We start from the raw sequence: 27,193 nt of genomic DNA, 5'->3' as shown, positions 1-27,193 counted from the left end.
AGAGAGAATTATTTTCTCTAGATCGTCAGGCAGAGAAACGTCTTTTGGCCTCCGAAGAAAAAGACTGGTATTTTCTAAGCATGGCAAACCGGTTCTTTATTGTGAAGATCGTTTCAGAGGGTAGCCATGTTGGTCTGCAGTAAAAGAGCCTCCTACCTCCTTTCCTTGCAACACCCCTCCCGCCTTCTGATTAGGAGATATGGACTCAAATCTCCATTCCTACTTCTTTCTGACAAAGGGAGTTTTGACTCTTGCAAGCGTATACCCTGAAAATCCTGTGGTCTCTAAGGTGCTACTGGATTCTAATCTCAATATTCTTTTCAGTCAGTCCTTGGCAGCTTCTTAGGGAGCACTTTTCATTAGAACAGGTCATCTCTCCAAAAGAAGCCTCCTCTAACTCTTCATGTTACTTCCCTTATACAGTCATAACAATCGCTTTTTAGAAAAACAAAGTATTTATTTATAAGGCCTGTACACAAAAGCACTGTATGCATGTTTAATACTTAATTTTTTAAAATAAATCCCTTTATACAACGGACCTCGGGGTATGTTTCAGCTCCAGTGGAGGAAGGCTCATCAGTTCAAGTTCTCCTTTAACGTAGAATTGAAAATTCTGTTGCTGCTGGATTTCACTGACAGGTCTTTCTGTAATGTTTTAAAGAGAGAGTTACATTCTTCTCTAGCAGCAGAGTGCCAGCATAGGAGTTACATAGATAGATTAGAAGAGATACTGCTGTACACTGCCCCTTCATATTTCAGCTAAGGTCTATAAAATAGATGACTAATCCTCTTATCTGTCATTCCCAACCCAGTATGCCCCATAGACTTTTTGAAAAATGTGTTGTATATACATTTTTTTGATGTTCACAGTTGTATGACAAACCGCTTAGTGGAATTTGACCCAGGCATTAGCTACTTGTAATTTTTCCCTGCTGGACTTTGGTCTGAACCTATCCTTAATGCTAGCGAACATAATGGAACCACAAGTTTTGAGAGGACTGAAACAATTACCCAGTATTCCAAGTAAATATTTAAATGAGAGCACCTCTACTACCTCCAGCTCAATTTGCTGCAACGGTAACTAAAGATTTTAGCCCAATCTTTCGCATCCTGGATTATAGATTGTTTGATACAGAATTTTCCTCGTCTTATCTAGACCATAACCTAGTTTTAATTCTAGAAAACAATCTTCTAGAATTGCTTGTTAAAAGTTTAGATGCAGAACTTGTCTGCATATGGAAGCATGAACTTGTCACTCAAATTAATCCTAGCTAGCTGCTCAGGTTAAGGATCAAGTGTTCCTGTACCGAGTATCTGATTTGTTTAGCTTACAATCACGGCATACTGTTTAGAGTGTTGGATCAAGGATCTGGTAGACCCAGGCTTTAATTCCTACTCTGCCATGGAAGCTTGTCGGCCAGTCACACACATTCTGCCTAACCTATCTTGCAGGGTGACTGAAAGATGGGAGAATTGTGTGTTGTAAGTCACTTTGATTGATTGATTTGATTCATTAAATTTCTATCCCGCCCTTCCAGCCAAGGCTGACTCAGGGCGGCTTACAAAACAACAGTGGGTCTCCACTGAGGAGAAAAGCAGGACATAGATATCTAAATAGATGACCTTCAGTGCTTTTCATGTTTGCCATCATGCACTTATAACCAAGGGAGATCCCTATGTCTATGGGATGTTTTTACAGCACCATCAGTGTATATGGCAACCTAAGGTTGGATCATTCAGTCAGTGAGTGAAAGACACTAATGGCCACAGATCTCTCACATATTCCCCTTCTTCAGAAGTTCATTTTGACCCAGGGAAAAATAATTCCTAGGCTCACGGGACCCATGTGGACCCATGCCGGTTGGGAGGCTGCACCTAGTGGAAAGTGAAATGAGACTTCATCAGCAGAGCTAACGCTTGAAGCATGAGAAGCATTAATTTCACCCTCTCCTCAGTGCAGCCTTCCAATCCACATGGCCATTCGACTGTGTGTTTCCTAGAACCCCAATAATCAATTTTCCACGGTCAGGTGGAGCTGCAGAAAAGATGACCAATCCTCCACTCACAGATCATGAGATCCAACCCCAGGTTTAACAAGCCAAAAGAGTTACTCCAAAAGGGATTTATTGACCTACTCTGAGGGAACAAAAGAACCACCAAACAAGTGTAGATAAATGTCATTAGAACTTGGTTAAATTTGGGAATGAGGGTTAGGGATTTGAGGACAGAGGTGACACCATAAGCACATTCAGGAAGAGAACTGCATGCATGAGGAATTCAAGGGAGAATAAACAGAACTCTGAAAGAGAGCTTCAGGTGGCAGACTCTGGTAGGAGCAGACAGGGATATAACGAGAAAGGGAGGAAGGTTAAAGCTGAGACAAGGTCTTGAAAAGCTTTGTCCCAGAAATGCAAAGGAATGAGAAGCTGGCGAAAAAGCTGTAGGAGGGACTTTACAGGGTCTGAGCAACAGGAGTGGTGAATGATTTCGGCAGCTAAATATGGAGTATAAAAGGAACTGCTGCCAAGATTGCATAGCCTGGTCAACAGGATGAATGGTGATGTTCACCATTTGGAAGGCTCTGAGAATGAAGCAGATCATGGTATGTTCCAAGACAGAAGGAGGAGAAACAGAGCTGCCATTTGTCAAGAAAAATTAGGGGGAGGATAGAAAGGAAAGAAGAGAAATAGCAGTAGGTAAGTCATTTGTGTTACTGAAGAAAGCAAGTCTTTCTTGGTTAGCACGTGAGGGGGGAGTGGCAATGCTGGCAGATTCAGGTAGAGGAGGGATTGTCAGAATGAGTGATCATGGTTCTGCAGTAATGATGCTTGTCTGAGCAGCTGGCAGAGAAAGCAAAAGCTCGCACTGAAAACGAGCCAAGTCAGCCAAACCTTTCGACTGTGTCCAAAGACACTCGGTTGCTTGAGAACACAACCAGACGCAACAAATAGGGTGATAATAAGCCAGGGTTGAGCATTAGTGGGAGGAAATGAAGCGAGAACTGAAGGGTGGCTACTGTTGAGTTGTGAGGGAAAAAGACACCCCCCCCAAAAAAAAACCCACTATTGAACTAGACTGAAGAGAGAATGAGGGAGAGCAGAATGCATGCAATACTGAAAGCAACATCCCCAAAGAGTTCCAACAGAGCAATGCTGTGTTTGCTGTCAGGAGTAGATATACCAGTGAACAGGAGTGTTGCATCAAAGTCACTGGCCGAAAGTAAAGGTAGGAAGTAAGTATGTCATACAGCATTTCGAGTGTCATACTAGGATCTGGGAGACACAGGTTCGACTTCCTATTCTGCCATGGAAGCTTGCCAGATGACCACTGGCTTACCCCACAGGATTGTTGTGAGGATGAACATGGAGGTGGGAAGAACAGCGTAAGCCACTTTGGGTCCCCACTGTGGAGGAAACTGGGGTATAAATGAAGTAAACAAAACCCAGCACACACGTATAAAGCCATCAAGAAGCCAGGTGGGATAATTTTGGCAGGGAAAAGGCTACACGCTCAACAGTCACATCTGGTAAGAAAACTGGAAGGCAGCTATATACTAAAGCAACACAGAGCAATAGGTACACAGGTGTGCTTGAGAAGCACCAAGGGGCAGAAGCTGAAAGGATTTGGCAAGAGTGACAACTCTCATCACTGCAGCTGTCACAGAAGTATATTGGAAAATATACTTCTCTGGAAAAGGAGGTGGTACTCTGCAGCATGAGGGGAGGCAAGAGGAGGTTTCAGGAGGTCATGGAGTGGACTGCTCTTTGGGTCAGGAAGTAGCAGTTCTAGAGAAGAAGAGGAGGGAGTACAAGAATAGTCAAGTGAGTGGAGGGAGAGACTGAAGGAGAAGATAAGCATGCACAATTTTGGAGGCCAAGTACAGCACAGCTTAGGAGGATACGAATAGGGAGGCCAGTGGAGAAGTGACGTACCCACAAGCAAGAGAGAGAAGACCAACTGGGCACACAGATATGAAATACAGGTGACCAAATCCCAAATACAGGTGACCAAATCCCAAATAAGCTAACAGGTGATACCTTTCCGCAACCATGTCATCAAAGCAGAGCCAAAGCTTGATGGGGTGCAGAAAAGGATTTTGTTTCTACATTAAGATATGACAGGGAGAGGAGATAGAACTGGCTCAAATGACACTGGAATTTCTTATCAGTGGACAGCCAGGGTAGTAAGGTAGGTTATTTTACAACAAATTAATGGGTTAACTAATCCTAAAGGCCCAAGTTTCTTCCTAGAATTAGCCATCATGCATGGAGAAACATTTCAGGTACAACTGCCAGGTATATAACGCAAGGCAACAATGTTGTCATGAACTGCGCTCCCAGGCAGCTTTGGTCAACTGTTAAGCCTAAATCCACATTAAGCCCGTTACTGAGCTAATGAACTTCACAAGCATTGGAATTCTGATCTGGACAAAAATTATCCTGGCTACAGTCTCAAATCATTTCAGCTAAGTTCAGAACTCTGCTTCTGAACTTCCTTCTAAAGTAGCCTCTGCTCATTTCCTATAAAGCTACGTGATTAAGGAAACACAGTGAAGACATACCATGAAATCTGAATAGCTAAGTTGACTGTCTGGTATGCTTTCCTTGCACTCTTCCAATGGTGGTCGGTGCAGGGAATCTAGAGGTATGCTTTTGGAAGGAGTCTGCAAAACGTAATTATAATTACACCTACTTGTCTTGAGTTACATTAAGTACAATCTTTAAGATCCCTTAAAGTCTGAACTGGATCACTTGTTTATTTCATGGGAAGGAAAGATTCTATGCAATACATTTCACAATTATACAAGAGCTTCCAACACCTCCTTCAACGAGTGGAACTGACGCTGTTCTACATTCCCCCCTACTTCTGTTCTTCAACTGCACTATATATCATGAAAGCCATACTCTTTTCATCTGAAGTACCTTTTAAATTCTGCCACATCACTCTCTGCCACATTTTGAGGTCTAGCTTCAACACTTGCTTATTAAGCGGCTGCAAGAAAAAGGGAGGGGGGGGGGGGGGGGGGGCAGCTGTGTTGATCTGCAGCACAAGAACTAGATTCGTGTCCAGTAGCACTTTAGAGACCAAGAAGATTTCCAGGCTACAGGCTTGCCAGAGTCAAAGCTTCCTCTGACAGATACCAAGGTCTCTAAGGTGCTACTAGAAATCCGTTAGCAAGTTAGATTTATCGACATTTATAGAATGTTGTTCATGCTAACCCCACTAGAAATATACTCCGCTTAGGCCTTACCCTCACCTACCCTAACCTCCCTGAACCCACTCGTTTACCAAGGAGCTGGCTCGATCTCCCACAGATCATCCCAGCACATATTCCCATTACCTGAAGATCCATTAGGCTGGCATGATCTCTCTTTCTCTTGCTATGTTTGGAAGACTTGCTTTTGACAGCATAAGCTTTTAGGCTCATTTTGAGCAGTGCCAGTGACCCAGTTTACCAGTAAGACACTCACAATGTACATTATAGCTCAAATCATTACTATAGTGTGCATGTCTTTGTTAACTTGTCCAGTGAACTATTAAAAATTCACTTTCTGGCAGAACGGGGCAAAGAGTAATTGAAAATAATCCAAAAAGTCAAAATACAATGGCTTGTATCTAACAAAACTCTACCACGTGTGTTGATTTTTTCCGGTATTCACCTTTTCTTACCAGACCCTTTTGATTCTAAGAATCCCATAGTGGAATCTGTGTGGGAAAAGAAGGGAAGTGGAACTGGGCACAGATATCTTCCCTCTTGCACATATGGCTCTGTTTGCTGAACATGGAGAAAAGGATTTTGCCTGATTTCCCCTTCCTCCCCCCCCCCCCCCCCCCTCACCATCTGCGTTGCTTTTTGTTCACATAGGTACTACAGTTCTAGGCATTCTTTTTCCAGGAGTCAAATGAGAAGGGGAAACATGGCTGAAGTCTTGGCTACCACCCAATGCTGCTAGGGAAGAACATTAATAGCCAAAGCCTGCCTAATTCACATCCACTGGTTTATGCTTGCTTGCAATTAAAATGAAAACTGTAATTGAAGGTAACCTGTCACACCTAGGCAATGAAACAATATCAAATTCACAGCTATTCAGCCATCTGCTCCAATTCTTTTGACTGTCCAAAGCAATTTCCTGTTTGAAGCCTTCTGGAAAAATTGCAACAATCACTTGAACTTGGTGAGACTTGCTTCCAAGTAAATATACATAAGAAAATATTGTCAGTCACTTAGCATTATCAATAAATAAAAGGCAGAAACTTGAAGATTTCTTGCTTACTTGATCTTGAACATTCACTCTGTTTTTGACTATTCCTTTTCCTCCTCAAAAAACATTACGCTTATCCTCAGAGGAGATATCTGACTAGAATCTAAAAGGATGTACTCTTGTTTGAGATAAAAACATAGAGAGCAGTCTTTAGGCTGTGGAAGGCATCAACGCTAATCTTTTAGGGTTAGTTTTCAGAAACTATTACGGATGGAAGATACTAGACTGCACTTGCCTTTTGGTAGTCATGGTTCACCAAGAAGTTAACCCTGTAACCTAAAGATGTTGCAAGGAAATATTTTTAAACACTATATTCATTTTAGAAGGCCTCCTGCTAAACAAAGCATCTGCCTAAAATGTTGAAGAGTATCTATCAGAGATATGGATAACCTCACTCCCTGATACTTTGTGGTTGCACCCACCACCCTGTATCATAATTCCCAAGGAGTCTGCAGGCTCAGAAATGTTGGGGAAGACTGGTTTTTACCCTGATACACAGAACAAAGAGTTGTCCTTCTTTTCACATTCTTCTAAGTTCAAGATTCTCCTGTCACCAAAGGCTTTCAGGTATTAATGATACACTTAAAAACATACACAAGTCACATATTGTTAACACCCAAAAACGACACAAGGTAAAAACAAGTTTGGTGGTGGAAGGGAGTAAAAAAGTGACAAATGAACCTTCAGAGAAAGGTATTCATTCGGTCTTTATAACCTTATTTACACTAGATCCTTGGTGCTTCCGTGGTGGCCAATTTTTTTTTTAAGTTGTCAACGGTCAAGTGTGACATAGAATCTTCAGCACATTCTCCAGTTCCATCCCCCATACCTTCAACACTCTTATATCTAGTCTAGGGAGCAGGGGAACAAGCACCATAGTGGAAACGTAAGTGGGAATACACACACACACACACACACATATATATAATGCCTGACTGACGTGGGAAGACCCATGAGGCTGGGTACTTTGGACAAGTGCCACAAACTCCTGCTGTCTGGGTCCCCTCAGCCATGATTTCAGGAAAATCCAACCTTTGCTAGCTAAGTATCACATCTGCACTGTTCAATATCATCCCTTAAACACCATCTTATGACCACTAGCAAGCTTGCTTTTAACATACCGTTATAAAAAGCAATTTGATGCTTTTTACTCACCTTGATTTGACCAGATGGTTTGCCAGCATTTCTGGTTGCGATATTACAGCAGTTGCTCGATTTAAGTACAGTTCCATTCTCCTGCAAAACAGAGTTTCAGGTTAGCATCAGAAACACAATGCTTCAAGCGTTTGACAAACAGTGCATTGAACGGTGGAATTCCAGTGCAATCTTAAATTGTCTCATGAAAACATTCTCAGGGGTGCCAATGAAACCCTGTGTCTCATACTCACAGGCTTCGAACAACATCAGTCTCACATTCCTTTTTTGAAAGTAACTAAAGAGCCAGTGGTGAGCAAGTGCTTCAGCTCCCAAGCCTGTAAAACCAACTTTTTGAAGTTTGAGCACCTTTTACCAGAATAGTTGGCTGATAGTTTTGAAAAGGATGTTATCATCACAGTGTTACTAAATATCAAGAGTTAGCTGGAGACTACAGATCAAACAGCCCTGCCTCACCCCTGCAATTTTTACATTAGTAATACAAGCTCATGTTTGACATATTTTAATCTTCAGTGACTAATTACTGCCCTGAGAGCTTCGTAATCCTAGTCTACGGATTTAATTGGTCCAAGCAGATAACTGTGTGTGCCTTTCCCCTGGGATGCTATCAGGCAAATTTGGATCTTGTGTCTCATTTCTTCTAGCACTAGCAGCTTTGGCTACCTAAGGCTGAGAAGAAGAAAGCTGTCCCTTGAACAAGACAGCCCCAGGCTTGGAGATATTCCAAAGTGCTGATCTCTCAGAAAGGGAAGCTGGGCTGATGGAGATCCAGTCGGCTGAGAAGCCTTCTACCTTACAGCATCTTGTGAGGCCCAGTTCTCCACAAAGCTATACACAGATATTTCCCCCTCAATATCCTCAGTTACTGAGAGAAATCCAAGATAACTGCACATTCCAGTACTCAGTACTGCACATTCCAGGAAAAAGACAACCTAAATGTACCCTAACAAATCTATATATCATATATACTTCAACTTGTGCTATCAAGTTCCTACCAGATACTCTTCCAAACAGGCAATGTTTTACCTTGCGTATCTTCTTGGGAGTCGGCGTATATACACCTGCAGGTCTTTTAACACCTGAATTTGGCCCTGCTGATTCATCCCTCTTCACAGACTGCAAAACAAGAGATTTGATCTCTGAAATGATTGTATTTTACTCACTAGTAACACTCTAAACTGTCCTTTTCATAAGAGGGTCCCATTTAGAAACCAACACAGCCACAGCAGTACACATTTAGGCCCTAAGGTAGTAACACATCACAGATTAACCCAGCATTCCAGAACACGGCAGAAACTCAATGCAGAAACAACATCACTGGCTCCACTATGTACCTGCATTCTGCACCCTCTGAAAAGCTAAGAGCATCTTGCCTAAACTGCTGCTGTCCCCTTACCCAGGCAGCCCCCCCCCCAAAGCCGCAACCATTGACAGGCAAGGCCCAGCCGTGACTCAGGTCTGCAAAAACCAAACACCATCATCCAGATACTCCCTCTCTCTTCATTATTCACACTGACGGTTTACCATCATTAATGCTAGCCAGGACTTACTTCTTGTTTCGCCCATGGTTAGGATTTGGCTGAGTGACTTTAGCATGCCAAAAAAGAAAAAAAGACTTACTGCTTTTGTCTGATCTTTTCTAAGCCTATGATGTTCCAACTGATGGGCTATGGAGTCTAAAAGCCTCTCATTGTTGACGAGGAAGTCAGCACCATTTTCTCTTTCCCAGCTTTCAACACTTTCCTTCAGGTCTTCACTCAACTAGTGTCAAAGAAAGTTTCATCAATCTAGTCAGATTCATCAGTTATCTAGTCAAATTCAAGTCAACACGCAGAAAAATTAAAATGTGCTGCCTTGGCTGCCACACACATAGAAAGGCACCTGATAAGTATTATTGTAAAATTACAGCCAACCTGTGTAATGCCCCGGCTAAACGCCAGTTTAACACACTTTTCAAAGCACTTTAGAACTCTTCAACTCTGTTGCAATCAAACACCTTTCCATGCTGTACACGTAGTTAGCTAGAGAACTACAAGGTGTTCTGAACATATAAATAATTTGGACGGAGGTATGAAACTTAGCCCTTGTTTATGCTCTGCTCTTGACATAACAGGTAACACATCTGCTGAGTTTAAGCTATGGAAGCTCAGTGTGGTCAAACCCAAATAGCTATACCCTAGCACTTACTTTTAACAACTGCTTTTGGATCTTTGACCGCTCCCTTTCATCTTTGAGCAAGTTACCTCCTCTGTTCAGAAGTCTGCTTGGATCTGTCGATTTTTTCTGAATGCAAGCACAGTTGGTTACGTATCAGTAACAGGCATTTTCTTACCATACAGAGCAAATTAAACATTATTGCTGCTCCTACAGCATTACGTATATATCCAAGGAACAAATCACTCTAAGTTTTGCAAGTTTCAAGGAAAAACCAACTGGTACACCAGTACTGGTTACCAACAGGGATCATGATGTACACTACCAATAAACAGAATGTCATTTTTAAATGCTTCAAGTACTGCTATAATAGCTTTTATGTCACATGAAATTTGGCATAACTAAAGATGTGAAAACCCGGGGGGAAACCTTAAAAATTTTCTCCCAAGGCCTTTTTTCATTTTTCCAATGAAAAAACTGGAAATTTTGGGGAACACTGAAAAATACCCCTATGAAATATTTTCTCCTTTAGAATGAGTTAAATGCTTTCAAAGTCAGCAGGGTACTACACAGACCTACACAGCTCTTAAACCCAAGATGCATTTCTATACCTAGACCTCCTATACCTGACCTTCACGAGGGCAGCATGCAGCGCCTTCCCTGTTTCTGTGGCCCTTTGACATGACTCTTGTCTTGTAGCTGACCTTTTCACTTCAAACCACTATGACACATACCTATAAATTCAGTATCAAGCAACTTACTGCCGTCCCTTGCTGGGGGATGGGGGTGGGATCAGAAGGAGGTGGGACAGAAAACTGCACCAAAGCCTCAGAGGAAATCTCTGGAAGTTTCATTCAAAATTGAGCTCTCACTAACTATTAGTCACACAAGGGAGAAGAAAGCATAAAGCTAGAATCTACAAGCTAAGCTGTGCAGATCTTATTACTGACCCTTTGGATGACTCTTATTTCTGACCAAACATATTATACTATTTAACACAAATCTTATGTTTCCTGTCTAACTCCTAATTTCCCCCCTACTTTTCAGAGAGCAAAAACTGAGGTATAAGCGTTAAAGCAGCACAAGGTGCATCAGCCTGTGGTTTTCGCTTAAGTATTGGGTATAGCTGTAGTTTTGCTTGTAGAAAATTAAGGCATTTATAAATTTGAAGTTCCATAAACATTTCAAATACTGCAATTTTAGACACTAAATTATAAATGATGGGTTTTATGTCGTTATAAAGCAGTAAAATTAGGTTTGATAGTATTGCGTGCATTTCATTTTTTCCCAAACGTTACCCAAAAAAACAACAACACTTGGGGGCAACATTTTACATCAGTAGGCATAACCTTCTTCACTTAAAGCAGGCTTTTCAAAGTCACAGCACAAATCAGCTACCTTAACTGGATTACTGTTTGTTTACACTGATGTTTGCTATGTGATTAATATGAAGCTAACACATATCCTGAGGCTTAGATTCTTATTATGTGAACGAGACACTATCCTCAGGTCTATTTTGACACATTTTCTAGTCTTTACAGTGCCTCGGGACTCCTGTTTTATTGTAGACATTGATCTGATCTTTTCAGTAATGTGTCACCATACACATTAAATGTCATAGTAACTGGGAACAACTCAGCCATGTGAAATCCATACAATGTCATTTAAACAATACACCAAGGTTCTTGCTAATCAGAATCAGCTTCTGAATGCTCACCAGCATCTGATTTTTATCTCCATAGATAGAGAAGTAATGTTTTGTACGGACTGAAACAAGTTTCTACACTAGCATAGTAGCTTATTTCATGAAGTAGCATATTTCCAAACATAGTTCAGTTTCACTTATAAGAGGTGGAAAATGGAAGAACCTTGAACGGGCAAAAAGGATTTAACTTTTACATGCCAGCCACTTACAGGCAATTGCATTAGAACGCTGAATGAGTGGAGAAGCCTGAGGAATCACTGGTGGGGCAGGTAAGAGAGGCTAACCTTCTCCCTAAGAATTCTAAGCTCTCAAGGACTTGAGGCAGATAATTCCCATCCCCTCCAGCAATTTCCTGCAAAAAAATCCAAATCCTCAACAGAGCAAATCTACCCACACCATCCCTTTGCAGGTGATAGCAGATCATCAGTACTAAGGACATAAGCAACCCATGACATCTCCTGGGGCTGAGCCGTTGCTCAAGGTTGCCCATAATCCACAAGGATGAGAATCCATAACTGATCCTTTTTAATTCTGACTTTCCCTCTTCAATGCAATACCTTTAAACACACAGTGGAGCCTACCTCCAATTCAATGAAACGCTCCCATGTGGTTGCCCATTTGTGTACACTCGTGTACATAAGCTGGTTCTTCTCATACTTGAGTTTCATATTCAGAAGTTCCTCGTCATGCTGACTCAACAAGTCTTCTGTGAAATTGTCTGGGGCAAGTAAACGAACATTAGTTTGTACGACGCATATGGCTAGACTCGGCAAGTAGAAAGCAAAGGCTTAAGTAGGGTATGTTGTTCAATCACTGCAATTACAACCCAGCGAAGCAAGTCTTTAAAGTGGGTTGTCCCACCCTTCGGAGCAGACAACAGGTCAGGTTCTCATTTCATAGGAATTACAAAATTGGTTTAAATGCCTTCAGTCATAAAACCTGTCATTTACAGAAACAGGAAATTCAGTAAGCAAACTTGCAACAGGAACGTGAAAGACAAAAGCTGAAGAGGGAATTACCATTATGAAAAGGCTGAAATGCAGCCCTCTGTTCGTCACTATAGAAACACTTTTGCCAGTAGCTATTGAGCTGTTGCCTGACTTTCAAAATAAGGTCCTTCAGTTTCTCTTTCTTCAGCTCTTCCAGGTTCAGCAACTGTTCTTCCCACTAATGAAAGCAAAGGAACAGCATGTAGCAAAAGACATTTCATCGAGCAGTTAATAGTTATTGCTTCCATTTTTACACATCTGCTACAAATGCCGTCAGAAAAAAACAGTATAATGCAGGCTGTAATAAACAAAAGACTCTTCTACATTAATATGAAGTTTTAGAAAACCGAAATCTTTGTGTGAAATTGACCACCAAGGTGTTGAAATTGACTTTCACTTTTCAACACTGTTTTAATGTGTCTAGTGCCCTCCTTGTCAGATGAGCTTTTTGGGGGGGGGGGGGAGGCTAGCTACTCAAAATGCACTACAGCAAGAAGCACATTTCGGGTAGGGAAAACACTTGGTTTTCCCATTATCCTCCCTGCTAGCTTAGTACTGTGGCACAGGAGTAACACTATTTTAAGTCTGAGCCACCAAATTTGTCAGGCTGCAGCTTGACAGCAGTTGCCAAAAACAAATTAGATAGTAAAGACTTGGAACACACTGATGCATTGCTGCAAGAAGCAAGACCAAGGTCACCCACTGCACAGATGAGCCAAGACTTCCTTAACAGCAATGTATCAGGTTCAAAGCCACTGTTCCTTCTCCGTGGATATACACAGGCAATTTAACCAAATCAGCACCTTAGGGCGGACTGCCAACCTGAAGTCTTGTTGCTTAGATTCATTATTTCAGTTGTATCCAGCTGGAGAAAATATAATATACTTCCAGATGCTCACTATACTCCCATTATTTCTGGTGGAACACATAGACATTTTTGTATTGGGTTACAGAAGAGTTGTGAGATTTGTTGACTTCATATGGAGATGCTACAGGAATACCCACAATGAGTCTTTAACATTTATTGTATTGTAAGAGGCGTTTAAGCATATATAGCAATTATGACAACATAATGGTTTGGATTATTACTAATTTAAAAACATTAACCAGTTTTCTCTCTTGCAGAACTGAAGGCAGCTTACAATATAAATAAAACATTATAAAAACACACACACACAAAAATTATAAAGCCTAAAAAAATCCCAGTTTAAAACCTTCAGTTAGGACTGCCAGTAGTAAAAGCTAGACCAATCAAAATGGAGTCCTAAATAGTACTGTCTCCAGGTGCCTCTTGAAGATTGACAATGAGGGGGCCATGCACACTTTCCTGGGAAAGTTTTTCTATAATAGTGGGGCTGCCATGGAAGAGGTGCTCTCTCATGTACCCATCGAACGAGCATCTTTAATCAGTAGGACACTCATAAGTGTTCCCTCCAAGCTAAGTTAGTGTGAGCTGGCTCACAGTTTTTTAGCCTCCAGCTGACACATTTTTGTCTGAGCTCAGGAAGGACGGCTCCAGAGCAAAGTAATTTATGCAGTAGCCAAATTGCTGGCTCACAACTTTAATGCCAGAAGCTCACAAAGTAGAGTGTTTGCTCACAAGACTCCATGGCTTAGAGGGAACATTGCTCAGGAGGGCATCTCCCCTTTATCTTAGTTCCCAGGCAGGAACCTATGGGAAACGACGGTTCCTCAGCTAGCCCAGTCCCAAGCCATGTAGTGCATTAAAGGACAAAACCAATACTTTGAACTGGGCTCGTAAGTGGATTGGCAGCCAGTGTAATTTTTGTAGCATTGGGGACATATGTTCCCAAAAGTTGGCCCCAGCCAGCAATATAGTCACAGCATTCTGCACTAACTGCAGCTTCCCAACACTCTTCAAGGGCAGCACTAAGTAGAATGTATTGCAGTAGTCTAGTCTAGATGTAACTAGATGTAACTAGATCTGACTGACCCAGGAATGGATGCCATTGATATATCAGCTGGAGCTGGGCAAACGCACTCCAAACCTCAGAAACCATCTGGTTTTCTAGGGTCACTGCTGGTTCAAGCAGCACTCCCAATTTGCAAACCTGACTTTTCAAGGGGAGTACAACCCCATCCAAGTCAGGAGAGATCTAAAGCTGCTGGCTACTTTATCGGAAAATTATATTGACTTATTTATCAGACTGATACAAATTTCCAGTGAACCTAGTATTTATTTTGTTCATTTGTGATATGTTCAGTTCATCTATTGATTTCTGCATGCATATTAGTAGCAAAGACTTGAATGTAAGTTTACTCATCCATTTTTGGTTTATGGTCAAAGTGTCAGGAGTACAACTATTATAAATTAAACATGTCAGGTGTACCAGTGAAAGGACCATCTATGATTTTCCTGGAGGTATTGATAAGAAATTATCATATTTTCTCTGGCCATTATGTTCTCATTAATTATGGCTGTGTAAAGACTGAATACTGAAGTGTTTATAGTTACTTCCACCCAAGACATGTTTTAAAATAGTTGTACTCGTGTGTGTACAAACAAAGTCATCGAATCAGCTATTTGATCCTTTCCCACAAAAAAGCTAGAATATGGCATGCCATATAGAGCCTTTTTTAGTCAGCTAGCTATCACAACCAGCAGCGTGCATACCTCAGCAGTTATAAGGTACTCCAGGGAACCAAGGGGTTCTGCTCAGAAATTAAGATCTCCTTAATGAGATCATCAGTGACAAGATTCCCTGAAATGCAGCTTGCCCCCTCATTCTTCATCTTTCCCTATAATGCGCAGCCACAAGATATTCGGAGGTGTTCTGGTTTGCATTTGTAGTTTGTGCAGGGGAGCAGAGAGGCTGGGCTGGCCACTTACTCAACACAAATGGCCTCCCCTATGACATGCACAGGAATTCCATCTGATTAGTTGACATGGAAAGAGGGGACAAAATCTGAAAGCCTCTTGCTGGTGCAGTGCAAGAACTCTCACCTTGCAGGCACAGTTTTTTGTCAAAGCCCAACTGTCCTTTGTGTTTGCAAGTTCAGGACCGTGGAATTTAGTGTCACTCCACATTGGACTGGAGTCCACGGGGAGTGTTTAAGCACAGTCAAAGAAGCGCATACATCTGGGAGGGAGATACAGAAATCTGACCATTACCATCCTTAGTGCTTCAGAAATAGAGCGTTTGCTTGTGATTCTTTTAAAGTCCTCCTGCTGCTCTTGCGGCCACTGAAGTCTGTCCCACAGAAGTTGCACTTCTTCCGCCACCGTCTCAAGGCTGGCAGTCAAGGATTCTTTCTTGAGCTGCAACTAAAAAGGGTGTACTTACATCAGTTAAGAGACACAGAGTCCATAGGAATTCCTCAGTAATATTCTCCTAGTTGTCTGTGCCCAATAACACCTTTAAGGAATAAGAGATGGGGGGACTTTTAAGAGATGGAGAAGATACTGCAACTTGCTCCTACAGCCTTAACATTCTACAGCTGTACTAGAAGGATGGTATCAGGACCAAAATCCAGCTCCCAGAAAACCATTAGCTTCCTTCCCCCCACAAAAAAGGGGCAGGTTTCTAGTCCTTACAGCGGCAAAGCTGATCCACTTGGATCCCCTCGGCATATCACGCAAGATAATATGACAAGCAAACATTTTGATTACTGTATAAGATAATGTACCTAGATGCTTAGAAGAAAAAAAGAGGTCAGAATATTACTCCTGTGACTGAACAGTTCTGACTTGAGCTGACTTTGGCTGTTAGCACAAGTAAAATGAAAGCAGCAGTAAGCTTCATAGATGTAGCACAAACAAAAACACAGAAAGATCGATTCGGTTCTCACCCTTGTCAAGTATTTATCAGTGTGCAGCCCTATGGCACTGAAAATTCTGAACATGCGAATCCACACTAGGGAGCAGCAGCCCAGGGAGAGATCTTTATTCCTTCCTCCCCAGGAACTACTAAATCCCACAAAGCAACTAACTCAGCTAAATAGTGCCCCACCAGACTGACAAGTCTCTACATTGCACTAACGGGAAGGCTGCAAAACCCCAAAGGAAGTTTTGGAGGTTTTTTTAAGGAGAAAGAGAAAGAAGGGATCAGAAAATTTGTGCCACCATAACACATCTGTGCCATGTTCTTTGTAAATCAAAACTATATGTAGCTTGCCAGCTCAACTCACTCTAAACTATTTCATAAGTGCACTATTCCGGAAGAGCCAGTTTGGTGTAGTGGTTGTGTGCGGACTCTAATCTGGGAGAATACTCCTCCACTTGCACCTGGCTGGATGACCTTGGGCAAGCCAAAATTCTGGCACAGCTGTTCTTGAAAAAGAGCAGTTTCTGTCAGAGCTCTCTCAGCCCCACCAACCTCACAGGGTGTCTGTTGTGGAGAGGCGAAGGGAAAGGAGTTTGTAAGCCGCTCTGAGACTCCTTTGGTAGTAAAGGGCAGGGTATAAATCCAATCTTTTCTTCTTCTGCTGCTTAATGTAGCTCAGCTGAATACCATACCTGAACACTGGCTTATAATTCACTAGTCTGCTCAGCTAAATTGGCTTCACCCTCACCTGGGTTGACTGACAACCCATTAGTGGTACCCACTATCATGCAAGACACTGATAATTGTGATAGCCATTCCAAGTCCAACCTGATTAACAAGTGATTTAAGATCTTCAATATTCTTCTTTGTAAGGCAAATATATTCTTCATCATCAAGCAGCATCTCATTTTCCAGTGTGCCATCTGGTATATGGCCAATTTCTTTATTATACTGTCTGATTTCTCTTCTCAGTTTTAAGAACTCTTCCAATCTTTGCTCCTATTCAAATAAACAATTTAAATTGTTAAATACATTTAGATAAAACAAGTGGTTATTTTACTGCTTTAAGGCTTCTTGTTTGGGAAACCTTACATTAAAGATCATTTTCAGAACAACAGACCAAGGTTGCTGATGAACGCATCCAGTTTTATGAACTGGAAGTGCTATTCAGGAATTCAACCTAGCTTTCTCTGACCATTCAGAAATACAGATAGTATACAAACAACCAGTTCATTTACCGTTTAGTGAGACTGGCTCTACAGTTCTCTGAATGCTCACAGAAGCCAATTTTGCATAAACTGAACTCCATGAAAGTTTTCCAGGCCAAGCATTCAGAAGTGATTCACTTATATCTTGGAGAAGCATTTTATTTCCAGTTTTTAAATGAAGAAAATGAGATGTGTCAATACCTTTACTTGCAAGAGATTCTGAACATGTTCTTCGAGTTCTGCCAGCTCCAGGGAAGTGGGAACACTGCCGGTAGGGATGTAATAGGGGGTGGCACAAAGCTCTGTACACAGTGCCTGATCTTCTTGCTGCAGCTGTTTCAATTTCTCCAGCCTCCCTCTTTTTTCTTTAACAGCAGCTTCTAAAGCCAAGCGAAACTCTCTCTCGAGCTGAAGCATGGATAAGCCTTCTTCAACCTGTGAAAAGTCAGAGAATGCCTAAGTCCAGAAATGAATCGCCAAATACAGCAAGTGGAAGGGATGAGCAGAAATTACATTTGGGCATGCTAGGTGCCTTACAATACTTGGCTACCATTTAACCCGCTTTTAAAAAAAGAACAGGGGAACTGCACCTTCCAAAACATCATCCAGGGTCACACAGAGGATCCCTTTCCCAATGCAAATGCCATTTTGTAGCACTTGCTAGGGCCCATGGATTTAAAACAGTTTGCGTGTATTTGCTACATACCTACCTACTCCTGTACCTCATGTTCAAAAACTCCACTGTGTCAAATGGATGGATGGTAAGCAATGCTTCCTCTAAGCTGTGGAGTCTTGTGAGCAAAAATTCTACTTTGTGAGCTACTGGCATTAAAGCTGTGAGTGAGCAATTTAGCTACTGCATAAATCAGTTTGCTCTGGAGCCCTCCTTCCTGAGCGAAGACAAAAATGAGTGAGCCAGGGGCAAAAAACTGCGAGCTAGCTCTGCTTAGAGGGAACACTGAGGGTAAGATAAATTATCCCCCTCTTCCCACATGGGAGGTGAACCCTCCACCCCGATGGCTCCAGCTCCCCTCCAGCAGTTTGTTTTCCTGCTGGTCACTCTGCCTCTCCTCTTGGTCACTGCCAGACAGCCTCTAGTGTCTATGTGCCACTTTGGGTCACTACAGAAACTTTTGAGTACAACCATAACTCCAGAGGTCTACCTCATGCTATGTCTTCACACTGCAGGAGAGATTTTTGTGAGGAGGAATTCACTTCAAAACTAAGTAATGGTTTTTAAAAACAATTGACTGTTCCCCTGCCCCAGTTTGCCGAATTCAAGAGTTATAGTCTAAGGGTGGCCCTGTTGTGTGAATTTATTAGGCAGAGAAAGAGAACTCTAGCAGCAAGCTCCTGCCCTAAACTTTTCTAGAGGAAGTGTATTTGAATGCCCTCACTCTTGCCATTGCTAAAAGTTTACCTCCATGATACAAATTAAATGGCAGGCCTTATACTTAAAAGGCATTCTATATTAACCAAATATCTTATGGTCAGTCATCTCCTTGAAAGGTGGGGGATTTCCTTAGAGATTCTCATGGTGTCTAAACTGAGCAGGGAGGGTAAAGCAAGGCAAGGCCTCTGTTAAACACTACCCAATCTGGAGAATATCCAGAAACTTTCCTTCATTCTGGCCAGGGTTAGGGCTGCAATTGCATGTCTCATCACCTTGCTGAAAAATATCTTGACAGCAAAGGGGAGTGCATGTGCAGCTAGCCCTGAGGCCTCAGGCAGTAGGGGAAATTGGCCTAGCCAACACAAGGATTTGCTGACAGGATGCTCACCAGCCCTGCATCCAAGAACCTCCTTTCCTTGCAAGGTTCTCTTGACCTGGTTTGCCATTCAGTTCTGTCCAACTCCCTCTGCACCAGTTCATGGGCAATTTGCCACCAAAGTAATAGGTTGGGGGAAGACATTAGGGTACACTTTTTCTAAGCCCTGTTCTGCCCAACTTCAATAGTTGTCAAGCTACATTTGCATGCAGTAACCAATAAGAGTTTAAAATACACTATTCAGCAAGGCAGCAAAAGGAACACAGCAGAGAGCCCGGTAACTTCTCGGTGCAGCGATTCCTCTTATGCTGATAAGCTTCCATTGTCATAAGTGGATAAGCTGGGGGGTTCATAAGGAATCACAAAGAAGGGAGAGTGATTCACCAGAAAATTGTCATCTATGATGGACCCCCGTAGTGTAAAATGACAGAGCTCAAAAAACAGACTGTGGTACAAGCGAGCAGGAAACCACTTATCCAGCCAAGCCTAAATAGTACAGCACGACAGGGGGCACTTTTCTTTCTCACTGCCTATGTGGCATGAAATAGTTGGGGTGTACAAATTAATTCTTATTTCACCACCCATTGCAAGAGCCAATAGGGTTTTTAAAGTTCCTGATTTGGGTAACTGGAGAAGCATTCCATCTTCTCTTGGTTATATTTGCCTTGGGCTTTTCTAAAATTTGAAGTGGACAGAGGCCCAGAGCTCTAGAAGCTTAGAACAGCTGGGATTTCAATCACAGCAGGAAAGGATGAGAAGGAAAAACTAGGATTCCGTAATGCACACTTTAATCCCTGCACCAAAAAGACACTTTTAAGTCATAGATGGTTTTAATCAGGTCAAACCCCCTCCTCACAATTCTCCCTTACTTTTATATTTACAAATATCATTCTGTATTTTTAAGGATCTTCAGGTGCAAAAATGAAACTCTAACTGGGGTGATCCCATTTGACTGCACTGCTACAGATGAGACCAAGTTAGTTGTTACCTATAATAAATAATTTTACACTCTGAAGATCAAAATCTGCTGGTGATCCCTGGCCCAAAAGACGTCCAGCTGTCCTCACTAGACAGATTTCTCTGCCTGGTGACATCTGTGCCCTGCAGAACTGAGCTAGGCAGGGGACCTAGTTCAGTTCTGCAGGGCGTGTAAAACAGAGATGTTCCGCCAGGCCTACGGTTGAGGACAGCAACGGCTCACACCATGGCTTTTCATCTTGGCCTTACCGTGGCCAGTACCTGATCCGCCTCTGGGAGGGAGCGAAATGCATTGTGTGCCATCGATCACTGTTTTGTTGATTTTATTGTACATTTTAGCCTTGTATGTTGACTGTGTTGTACACCGTACTGAGCCCTACAGGGAAGGGTGGTTTATAAATTCAATAAATAACAACAGCAGCAACAGATGTCAGGGATTTAACACAAGACCTTTACATATGCATAGAAACTACTTTTGAATATTTATTTATTGCAATAGCCTAGAGGCAAAGAACCTGCTTAAACAAAATAGGAGTGACCCAAAAGTCAATTTGATGGACAATGTTTATCAGCAATAAATAAATCATCATCAATAAAAACTTACCTGGTAAGAATCTAGCTTGAGTTCATTTCTGATGATACTCAACTGCTTCCTCTGTATTTCAATATCATTTTCAATTTTCTCTTTCAAGTTTCTTTCTTCCTCAATCATGTCCTCCAACAGTTTCTGTCCAGCAAGCCACAAAGAGAAGGATCAGTGTAATCATACACCAAAAATGTTCTGTTATGGCATAGTTTAGAAAATGAAATGCTTACCTGGCAAATTTGTTCTTCTCATATATGGGCTTGTTTCACATATGGGTTAGATCCTGCCTCCTGGTATGTGGAAAGCAAGCTAAGCAACATTTCCTGGGACCTTCCCCTTTGACTCCGACCAATGTCACGCACTACTAGAACAACTACCCGCCCTTACCCTCCAAAAGCTAATTTCCTACTGGTGGAGAAAGAGATAGACTCAGCTTGTACAACTGAAGGCTTAAACAGATCAACTGAGTTAAGATCAGACCCTCAGGATTTGTATCAGACTTCAGGGAGTGCTGAACAACCTACCTTTAAAAAGAACAAACTCAAAAGTTAAGAGTTACTCCCTCAGAGATACTATGTGCAATAGGCATATCTTCTTTCTAGGTCCATGGGGTTGGGACTAGAAGTTATACTGTTTTCAAAGTTATCTGGGGAGTGGTTCTGGGCCTAGATAGCAGGCCCACATTTCCCCCCCCTCAGAGACATAGTTCAAGATGGCAGCAAAGTAGCCTTACCAAATGAACCAAAACAAGGAGTCTGCCTCACTGAATAAGAAGCAGACTGTACATGGCACCTTGCATCTCCAGGGTGAAAAGCAGGACCAATGCACTTCAAGGGAATTCTCCACTTGTAACAGCAGCAATTCCCTGAAAACCCTGCCCCTACTGGAGAGTAAAGAAAAGAAGAGAGAAGGTGATTGGGTGTCCTGTTTTTGCTCTGTTCATTGGAAGCAACCTTCATTTTCTTTGCTCTCATCACTTCTCTATAGAGCTCATCACAAGTCTGTCAGAAATTCCTGTTCCAAAGGAAGCCAACATGGAGACAGAAGTCGGTCCCATCTCCCATCTGCTGCTTTAAGCCTGACTATGGTGTTCATCATCTTTGCACTCATCCCTACCCATTTGGGCCTTTTGACAAACACAGCCCTTGTGTTCCAGCCAAAAAGAAGGTGAAATGGGCACAGTGTGCTCCACAAATTGCTTATATTGATGGTCGAAAGTGTTTCCTCTAAGCTGAGTTAGTGTGAGCTAGCTCAAAGTTTTTTAGCCTCTGGCTCACACATTTTTGTCTTAGCTCAGGAAGGAGGGCTCCAGAGCAAACTAATTTATGCAGCAGCCAAATCACTTGCTAAGAACTTTAATGCCAGTAGCTCACAAAGTAGACTTTTTGCTCACAAGACTCTACAGCTTAGAGGGAGTATTCATGCATCATCTGTACTTTGAAAAAATAATTTGTGAACAAAGAAAAAGAAAAACTAAATGATGCAGCCTGCTTAAATTCTACAAATTACATTATTTATTTATTTAGGATTTATACCCCGCCCTTCCAAATGGCTCAGGGCAGCTAACATATGGCTAGTGCCAGGTTAAATAGATAAAATACAATAAAACAGCATTGAACAACCACAATAAAATCCCATAAATAATATTTCAGGTGCTCTGATGTTATCCTATATATAGATCCCCAAGATGGGAACAGTAATCCCAATTCGATGGCCAGCTGTATTAAGTAGCAAGGACTCCAATGATGATGTTCTACCCACTTCCGTCAGGTGATGCATACCCCCCATAATAGGGGTAAATGATGGAACAGTACCACGGTGGTAGAATAGTGGCAGCGGCGGCTCCTACTCAAAAGCCTGGCAGAAGAGCTCCGTCTTGCAGGCAATGTTCCCTCTAAGCTGTGGAGCCTTGTGAGCAAAAATTCTACTTTGTGAGTTACTGGCATTAAAGTTGTGAGCGAGCGGTTTGGCTACTGCATACATTAATTTGCTCTGGAGCCCTCCATTCTGAGCGGAGACAAAAATGTGTGAGCCAGAGGCTAAGAAACTGTGAGCTAGCTCACACTAACTCAGCTTAGAGGGAACACTGCTTGCAGGCCCTGCGGAACTGTACAAGGTCCCGCAGGGCCCAGATCTCCTCCGGGAGCTCGTTCCACCCGGTAGGAGCCACCACCAAAAACGCCCTGGCCCTAGTAGGGGCAAACTTAACGTCTCGGGGGCCTGGAACTTCCAGGAGGTGGAGACTCCCCGATCGTAGTGTTCTTGAGGGAACATACAGGGAGAGGCGGTCCCTCAGGTAAGCCAGACCCCGGCTATTCAGGGCTTTAAAGGTAAGAACCAGCACTCTGAAGTGAATCCGGTATGCTATCGGCAGCCAGTGCAGTGCTTGCAGCACAGGCCGGATGTGGTCTCGCCTAGAGAGGCCCATCAACAGCCTGGCTGCAGCATTCTGCACTAGCTGCAGCTTCCGGAATTGCGACAAAGGCAGCCCCAAGTAGAGAGCGTTACAATAGTCTAACCTCGAGGTGACCGTCGCATGGATCACAGTGGCCAGGTCCTCACGGTCAAGATAGGGGACCAACTGCCGAGCCAGCCGCAGGTGGTAAAAGGCCGACTTGGCAGTGGCTGCCACCTGGGCCTCCATTGTTAACGAGGAGTCCAGGAGCACACCCAAACTCCTAACCTCCTGCGCAGGCACCAAAGGCACCCCGTCGAAGGCCGGGAGAGGGAGACCAGCCCCGGATCGGTCCGACTCAGGCCCAGCACGTCCGTCTTTGCCGGGTTTAATTTCAACCAATTCAGTCTGAGCCAACCAGCCACAGCTTGTAACACCCGATAAAGGTCATCAGGACCGGAGTCCGACTGGCCGTCCAACATCAGATAGAGCTGGGTATCACCAGCATATTGATGACACCCAAGGCCACACCTCTGGGCAATCTGGGTGAGGGGGCGAATATACCCTGTTTCCACTAAAATAAGACCTACCCCCAAAATAAGCCCTAGCAGGATTTCTATGCATTTGTGGTATAAGCTCTAGTGTGTCTTCTTGAGAAAAAATAAATATAAGACAGTGTCTTATTTTTGGGGAAACACGGTAGATGTTGAACAACATAGCTCCCTGGGGCACCCTGCACTCAAGGGGGTGCCTTCGGGACCGCTGGTCCCCACTCGCCACCCTCTGTCCCCAACCTTGGAGAAAGAGGCGAACCATTGAAGAGCAAGCCCCTGAATCCCCACGTTGGCGAGGCGGCGGGCCAGCAACTGGTGGTCTACCGTATCAAACGCAGCCGACAGATCTAACAACACCAGTGTCGCCACACCACCTCGATCCAGATGCCTACGGAGATCGTCAGGGTTAATGCATTTTCCTCTAGAATACTCTATGGCAGATATCATCAAATCCCAAGACAAGAACGGCTGTGCCCCTGTGGTCTTAACACCCTGTACACGATTGAGCACATAATTGTCAAATGCCCCCTGTATGAGCTACCTCGCGGAAAATTCCTTCTAACTTGGCTTCATCCTAAAAGTTATTTGAGTAACAAGTCAAAATGTCAACTTCTCTTGAATGATTCAATCCCTAAGATCACTAATGATGTTGCCAAGTTTCTTACAGAAGTTCTTAAGGTACAAAATTTTAGATAGTACTATTTTGATTGTACTAAATTTGTATGGACTCTTAGATTTTAATTTTACAGCTATTTTTTCCTGTTTCCAAGATGCCAAAAAGATATGATTGAGCTCCAAACACTACTGCTGCTTTCTGGTAAAAACCAATGACAATGGACTTTTCTGTTCATTCCAGAAATCCAAGCATCATTTTAGGTGCCGCTCATTGATGTTGAAATAGCACAGTTTGTATTAGAGCGAGAAATGAAACTCAGGCCTAAAAAAAAATCAAGACTTCATATACTTAAACACTTTTCTAGAAGTTTCCACTTTTCCCAAAACACACAAAGTACATTTCTCTCATGGCTTCAAAATTCGTGCAAGTTCAGGTTTGTCACCCAGTCATGAGGGAAACAAGGAACTAAATAAAGCACTTAACTTCTATCCCGTGATTGCTCGGACTTTTACGAAGCCATTCCCCCACCTTCCAAGACTTCTTTCAGTTCCAAGAGGATGAGAAACCTGATGGTGTCTAACAGGAGGAACACCAGGCCACAATATGCAAATATGAGAATTGGGGGGCAGGGGGATGGTTTATCCGATCTGCACACAAGGCCAAACGGGTCCATACCTCAATGTGGACCTTCACAGCCTGCATACGCTCCAGCTGCAGTTCTTTCTTCATGCCCATTTCATTCCATAAGTCTAGCAAGTTAGCTAGAGCCTGGGTGACACTATTTACTAACGAAGCAGCCATGACCTCACTAGAACAGAACAAAAGAGATAAATTAGTGGTAAATAATCCAAGGTCTTGCCTTCACTTTCCCAGTGATTTATTTCTTACCATAGTACCTCAAAGGAAACAGTGTACTAGGGTGCATGGGTAGGGGTGCACTTGTATTGATTTTCTTCGAAAGGCAAGATTTGGCTGTGGCTACTGATCACATCCAAATTACATTATTATAATATGCTATATGTGGGGCTACCTTAGAAGACCAGAACCTTCAGCTGGGCTAAGATTGCTGTCTTGTTCCAGTGGTCGACTGTATCTTGCTTCTATTATAACAATTGTATCTGCTTCCTATATGCTTCAGGGGCCAACACATGATTTCTGCTCTGTTATTGGAAGCCCTGTTCTTATCTGGAACTGACACATACCAATTCAAGTTCTTCTGGAAAACCCACATCATTGCTGACTATATTATTTTCAGTTCAACTTCAACTCTGGTTTTGGGACAAAAACTGGCTTGATCACACAGAGGGGATTTTTTATTTATTTTTTTAACACTACACAAACTACAACAGAAGAAAAGGGAGGGGAAACTACATATACGAGATAAAGTAAAGAACCCACTACTAACTAAAAGCCCAAGAGAGGAGATCCTCCAACTAGCTTAGTTACATCAAGTCTTCCCATCATTGATCCCTTTATAAACTGAGTCAAGCATTTATAACACTTTTCCTTTAAAGCTTAAATTTAACTGTCTAGGAACAGTTAGTTAAAGCAATCAACATTCTTGAAAATAGGTTGTATCCACACAGGAATTATCCACTACTGTTATCAACTGTCTTACAAAAAAAATCTTCATACTACCTATTTTGACAGAATAGCATCTTATCTTAAAACAATTTAGGGTTTCACTCATTTCAAAGCAGAAAATATTTCAGAAACTTTTCCCTAGAGCACTCCAAAAAATCCAGTTTGTTATTGGACAAAAAATTAAGATGTCCTTGAAAGCAACACTTCCTGCCACTTTTCCACAAGCCTTCCCATTTCTAGTTTTAACACCCATCACCACCCATCTCTCACTTCAAAAGGTAACAGTTGGTTGTCTCCAGGACAGGACAGTTCATATGAGAGTAATGATGCAGCGAATTTCATGGTGGATCTGTTCAGCTGGCTTGAAGACAGGTGACTATCCAATCTGTTCAGCAGCTCCCAACAAACAAGGCAAATGGCAGCTGAACAGGAACTGCCTTCCAGATTTCTTGCTGTATCCCAACTTTGCAGGGACCCAAGCAAGAAGAAGCAAGAAGAAGAAGGAGATCAAAAGCTACTATCAGCTGAGCTTATTTGTTTTCCACCCCACCACTGCTCTCTAGCCCAGCAACAATGGCACACAGGGAGAATCTTGGCAGGGGAAGAACAGTAGTGATTGGATTCTTTTACCTTCCCACCCAAGCCTACCAGCTTCTGTTGTAAAGAAAAGTAACAGGTCGCTCTTGATTCTCTGCAGCCCATGCAATTTCAGATGTACGGGAAGAAAAATCAGATTGCTCTCATTCTTCCCCACAGGCCATTTTGGGTGGAGAGAAAGGAACAAATGGCTCCTTTACTCTACACCAAAAACTGACAGAAGTGGCCAACAGCTTGGGCTGCAAGGGAACAAGAGTGACCTGTATTGCCCTGACCTGGATAGCCCAGGCAAGCCTGACCTCGAAAGCCTAAGCAGGGTCGACTCCGGCAAGTCCTTGGATGGGAGACCTCCTTGCAATACCAGAGGCGGGGGCAGGCTTTATTCAGCCGGCTCTCTGAACATCCTCCAGGCCCCCAGTAGGGGTCAGTCCCCAGAGGTCGCCATGACTTTCAGGTGCACACACCCACAAAAATGCCAAAAATAAATAAATAAAAGAAGTTATCGGTATCTATCCTCTGCAGCCCAAGCTGACAGCTTCAGCAAGAGTGGGAAAACAACCTGCTTCTCTCCCCCCACCCCCCTTGAGAACTTTGGGTTACAGAAAACCGAAGCCGTTTCTCCTCCTCAACGCTCCGCCACAAGGTGTCAGGCTCGGTGCTGATTCCCACCCATTTAACGGCTTTGCCCCCGACTCCAGCACCTTAACATTTCCTCAGGCTTGAACCCTCTCTGCCTCTTTTAACTTGGAGTAAGCCCCAACGAATTCAGGGGTCTTGCTTCCGAGGGAAGTTCCCTCCTCACCTTTCTCTGGGCGACTTCGGCATCCTCGAAGGCAAAACGGGAGACGCCGTCGT

General features: G+C 42.9%; 1 protein-coding gene across 1 annotated transcript; it reads right to left on the bottom strand.

The window, feature by feature from the left end:
* Positions 1-472: 472 nt before the first annotated feature.
* Positions 473-27,193, bottom strand: LOC107115659 (protein regulator of cytokinesis 1-like). The gene is made up of 14 exons (XM_015417412.1): positions 27,141-27,193; positions 24,833-24,965; positions 20,611-20,733; positions 17,461-17,694; positions 16,880-17,050; positions 15,400-15,552; positions 12,297-12,444; positions 11,859-11,995; positions 9,606-9,701; positions 9,039-9,179; positions 8,445-8,534; positions 7,419-7,499; positions 4,562-4,663; positions 473-645 (listed from the first exon to the last, which is right to left on the bottom strand). Exons 1-14 carry the CDS (start codon positions 27,161-27,163, stop codon positions 577-579), a joined length of 1,701 nt encoding a protein of 566 aa, XP_015272898.1. The 5' UTR covers positions 27,164-27,193; the 3' UTR covers positions 473-576.

Source organism: Gekko japonicus, unplaced genomic scaffold (assembly GCF_001447785.1).
Source record: "Gekko japonicus isolate JY-2015 unplaced genomic scaffold, Gekko_japonicus_V1.1 scaffold2598, whole genome shotgun sequence".
Lineage (NCBI taxonomy): Eukaryota > Metazoa > Chordata > Lepidosauria > Squamata > Gekkonidae > Gekko > Gekko japonicus.
Note: the sequence above shows the minus strand (reverse complement) of the source record. Positions and strands in the feature narration are given on the sequence as shown.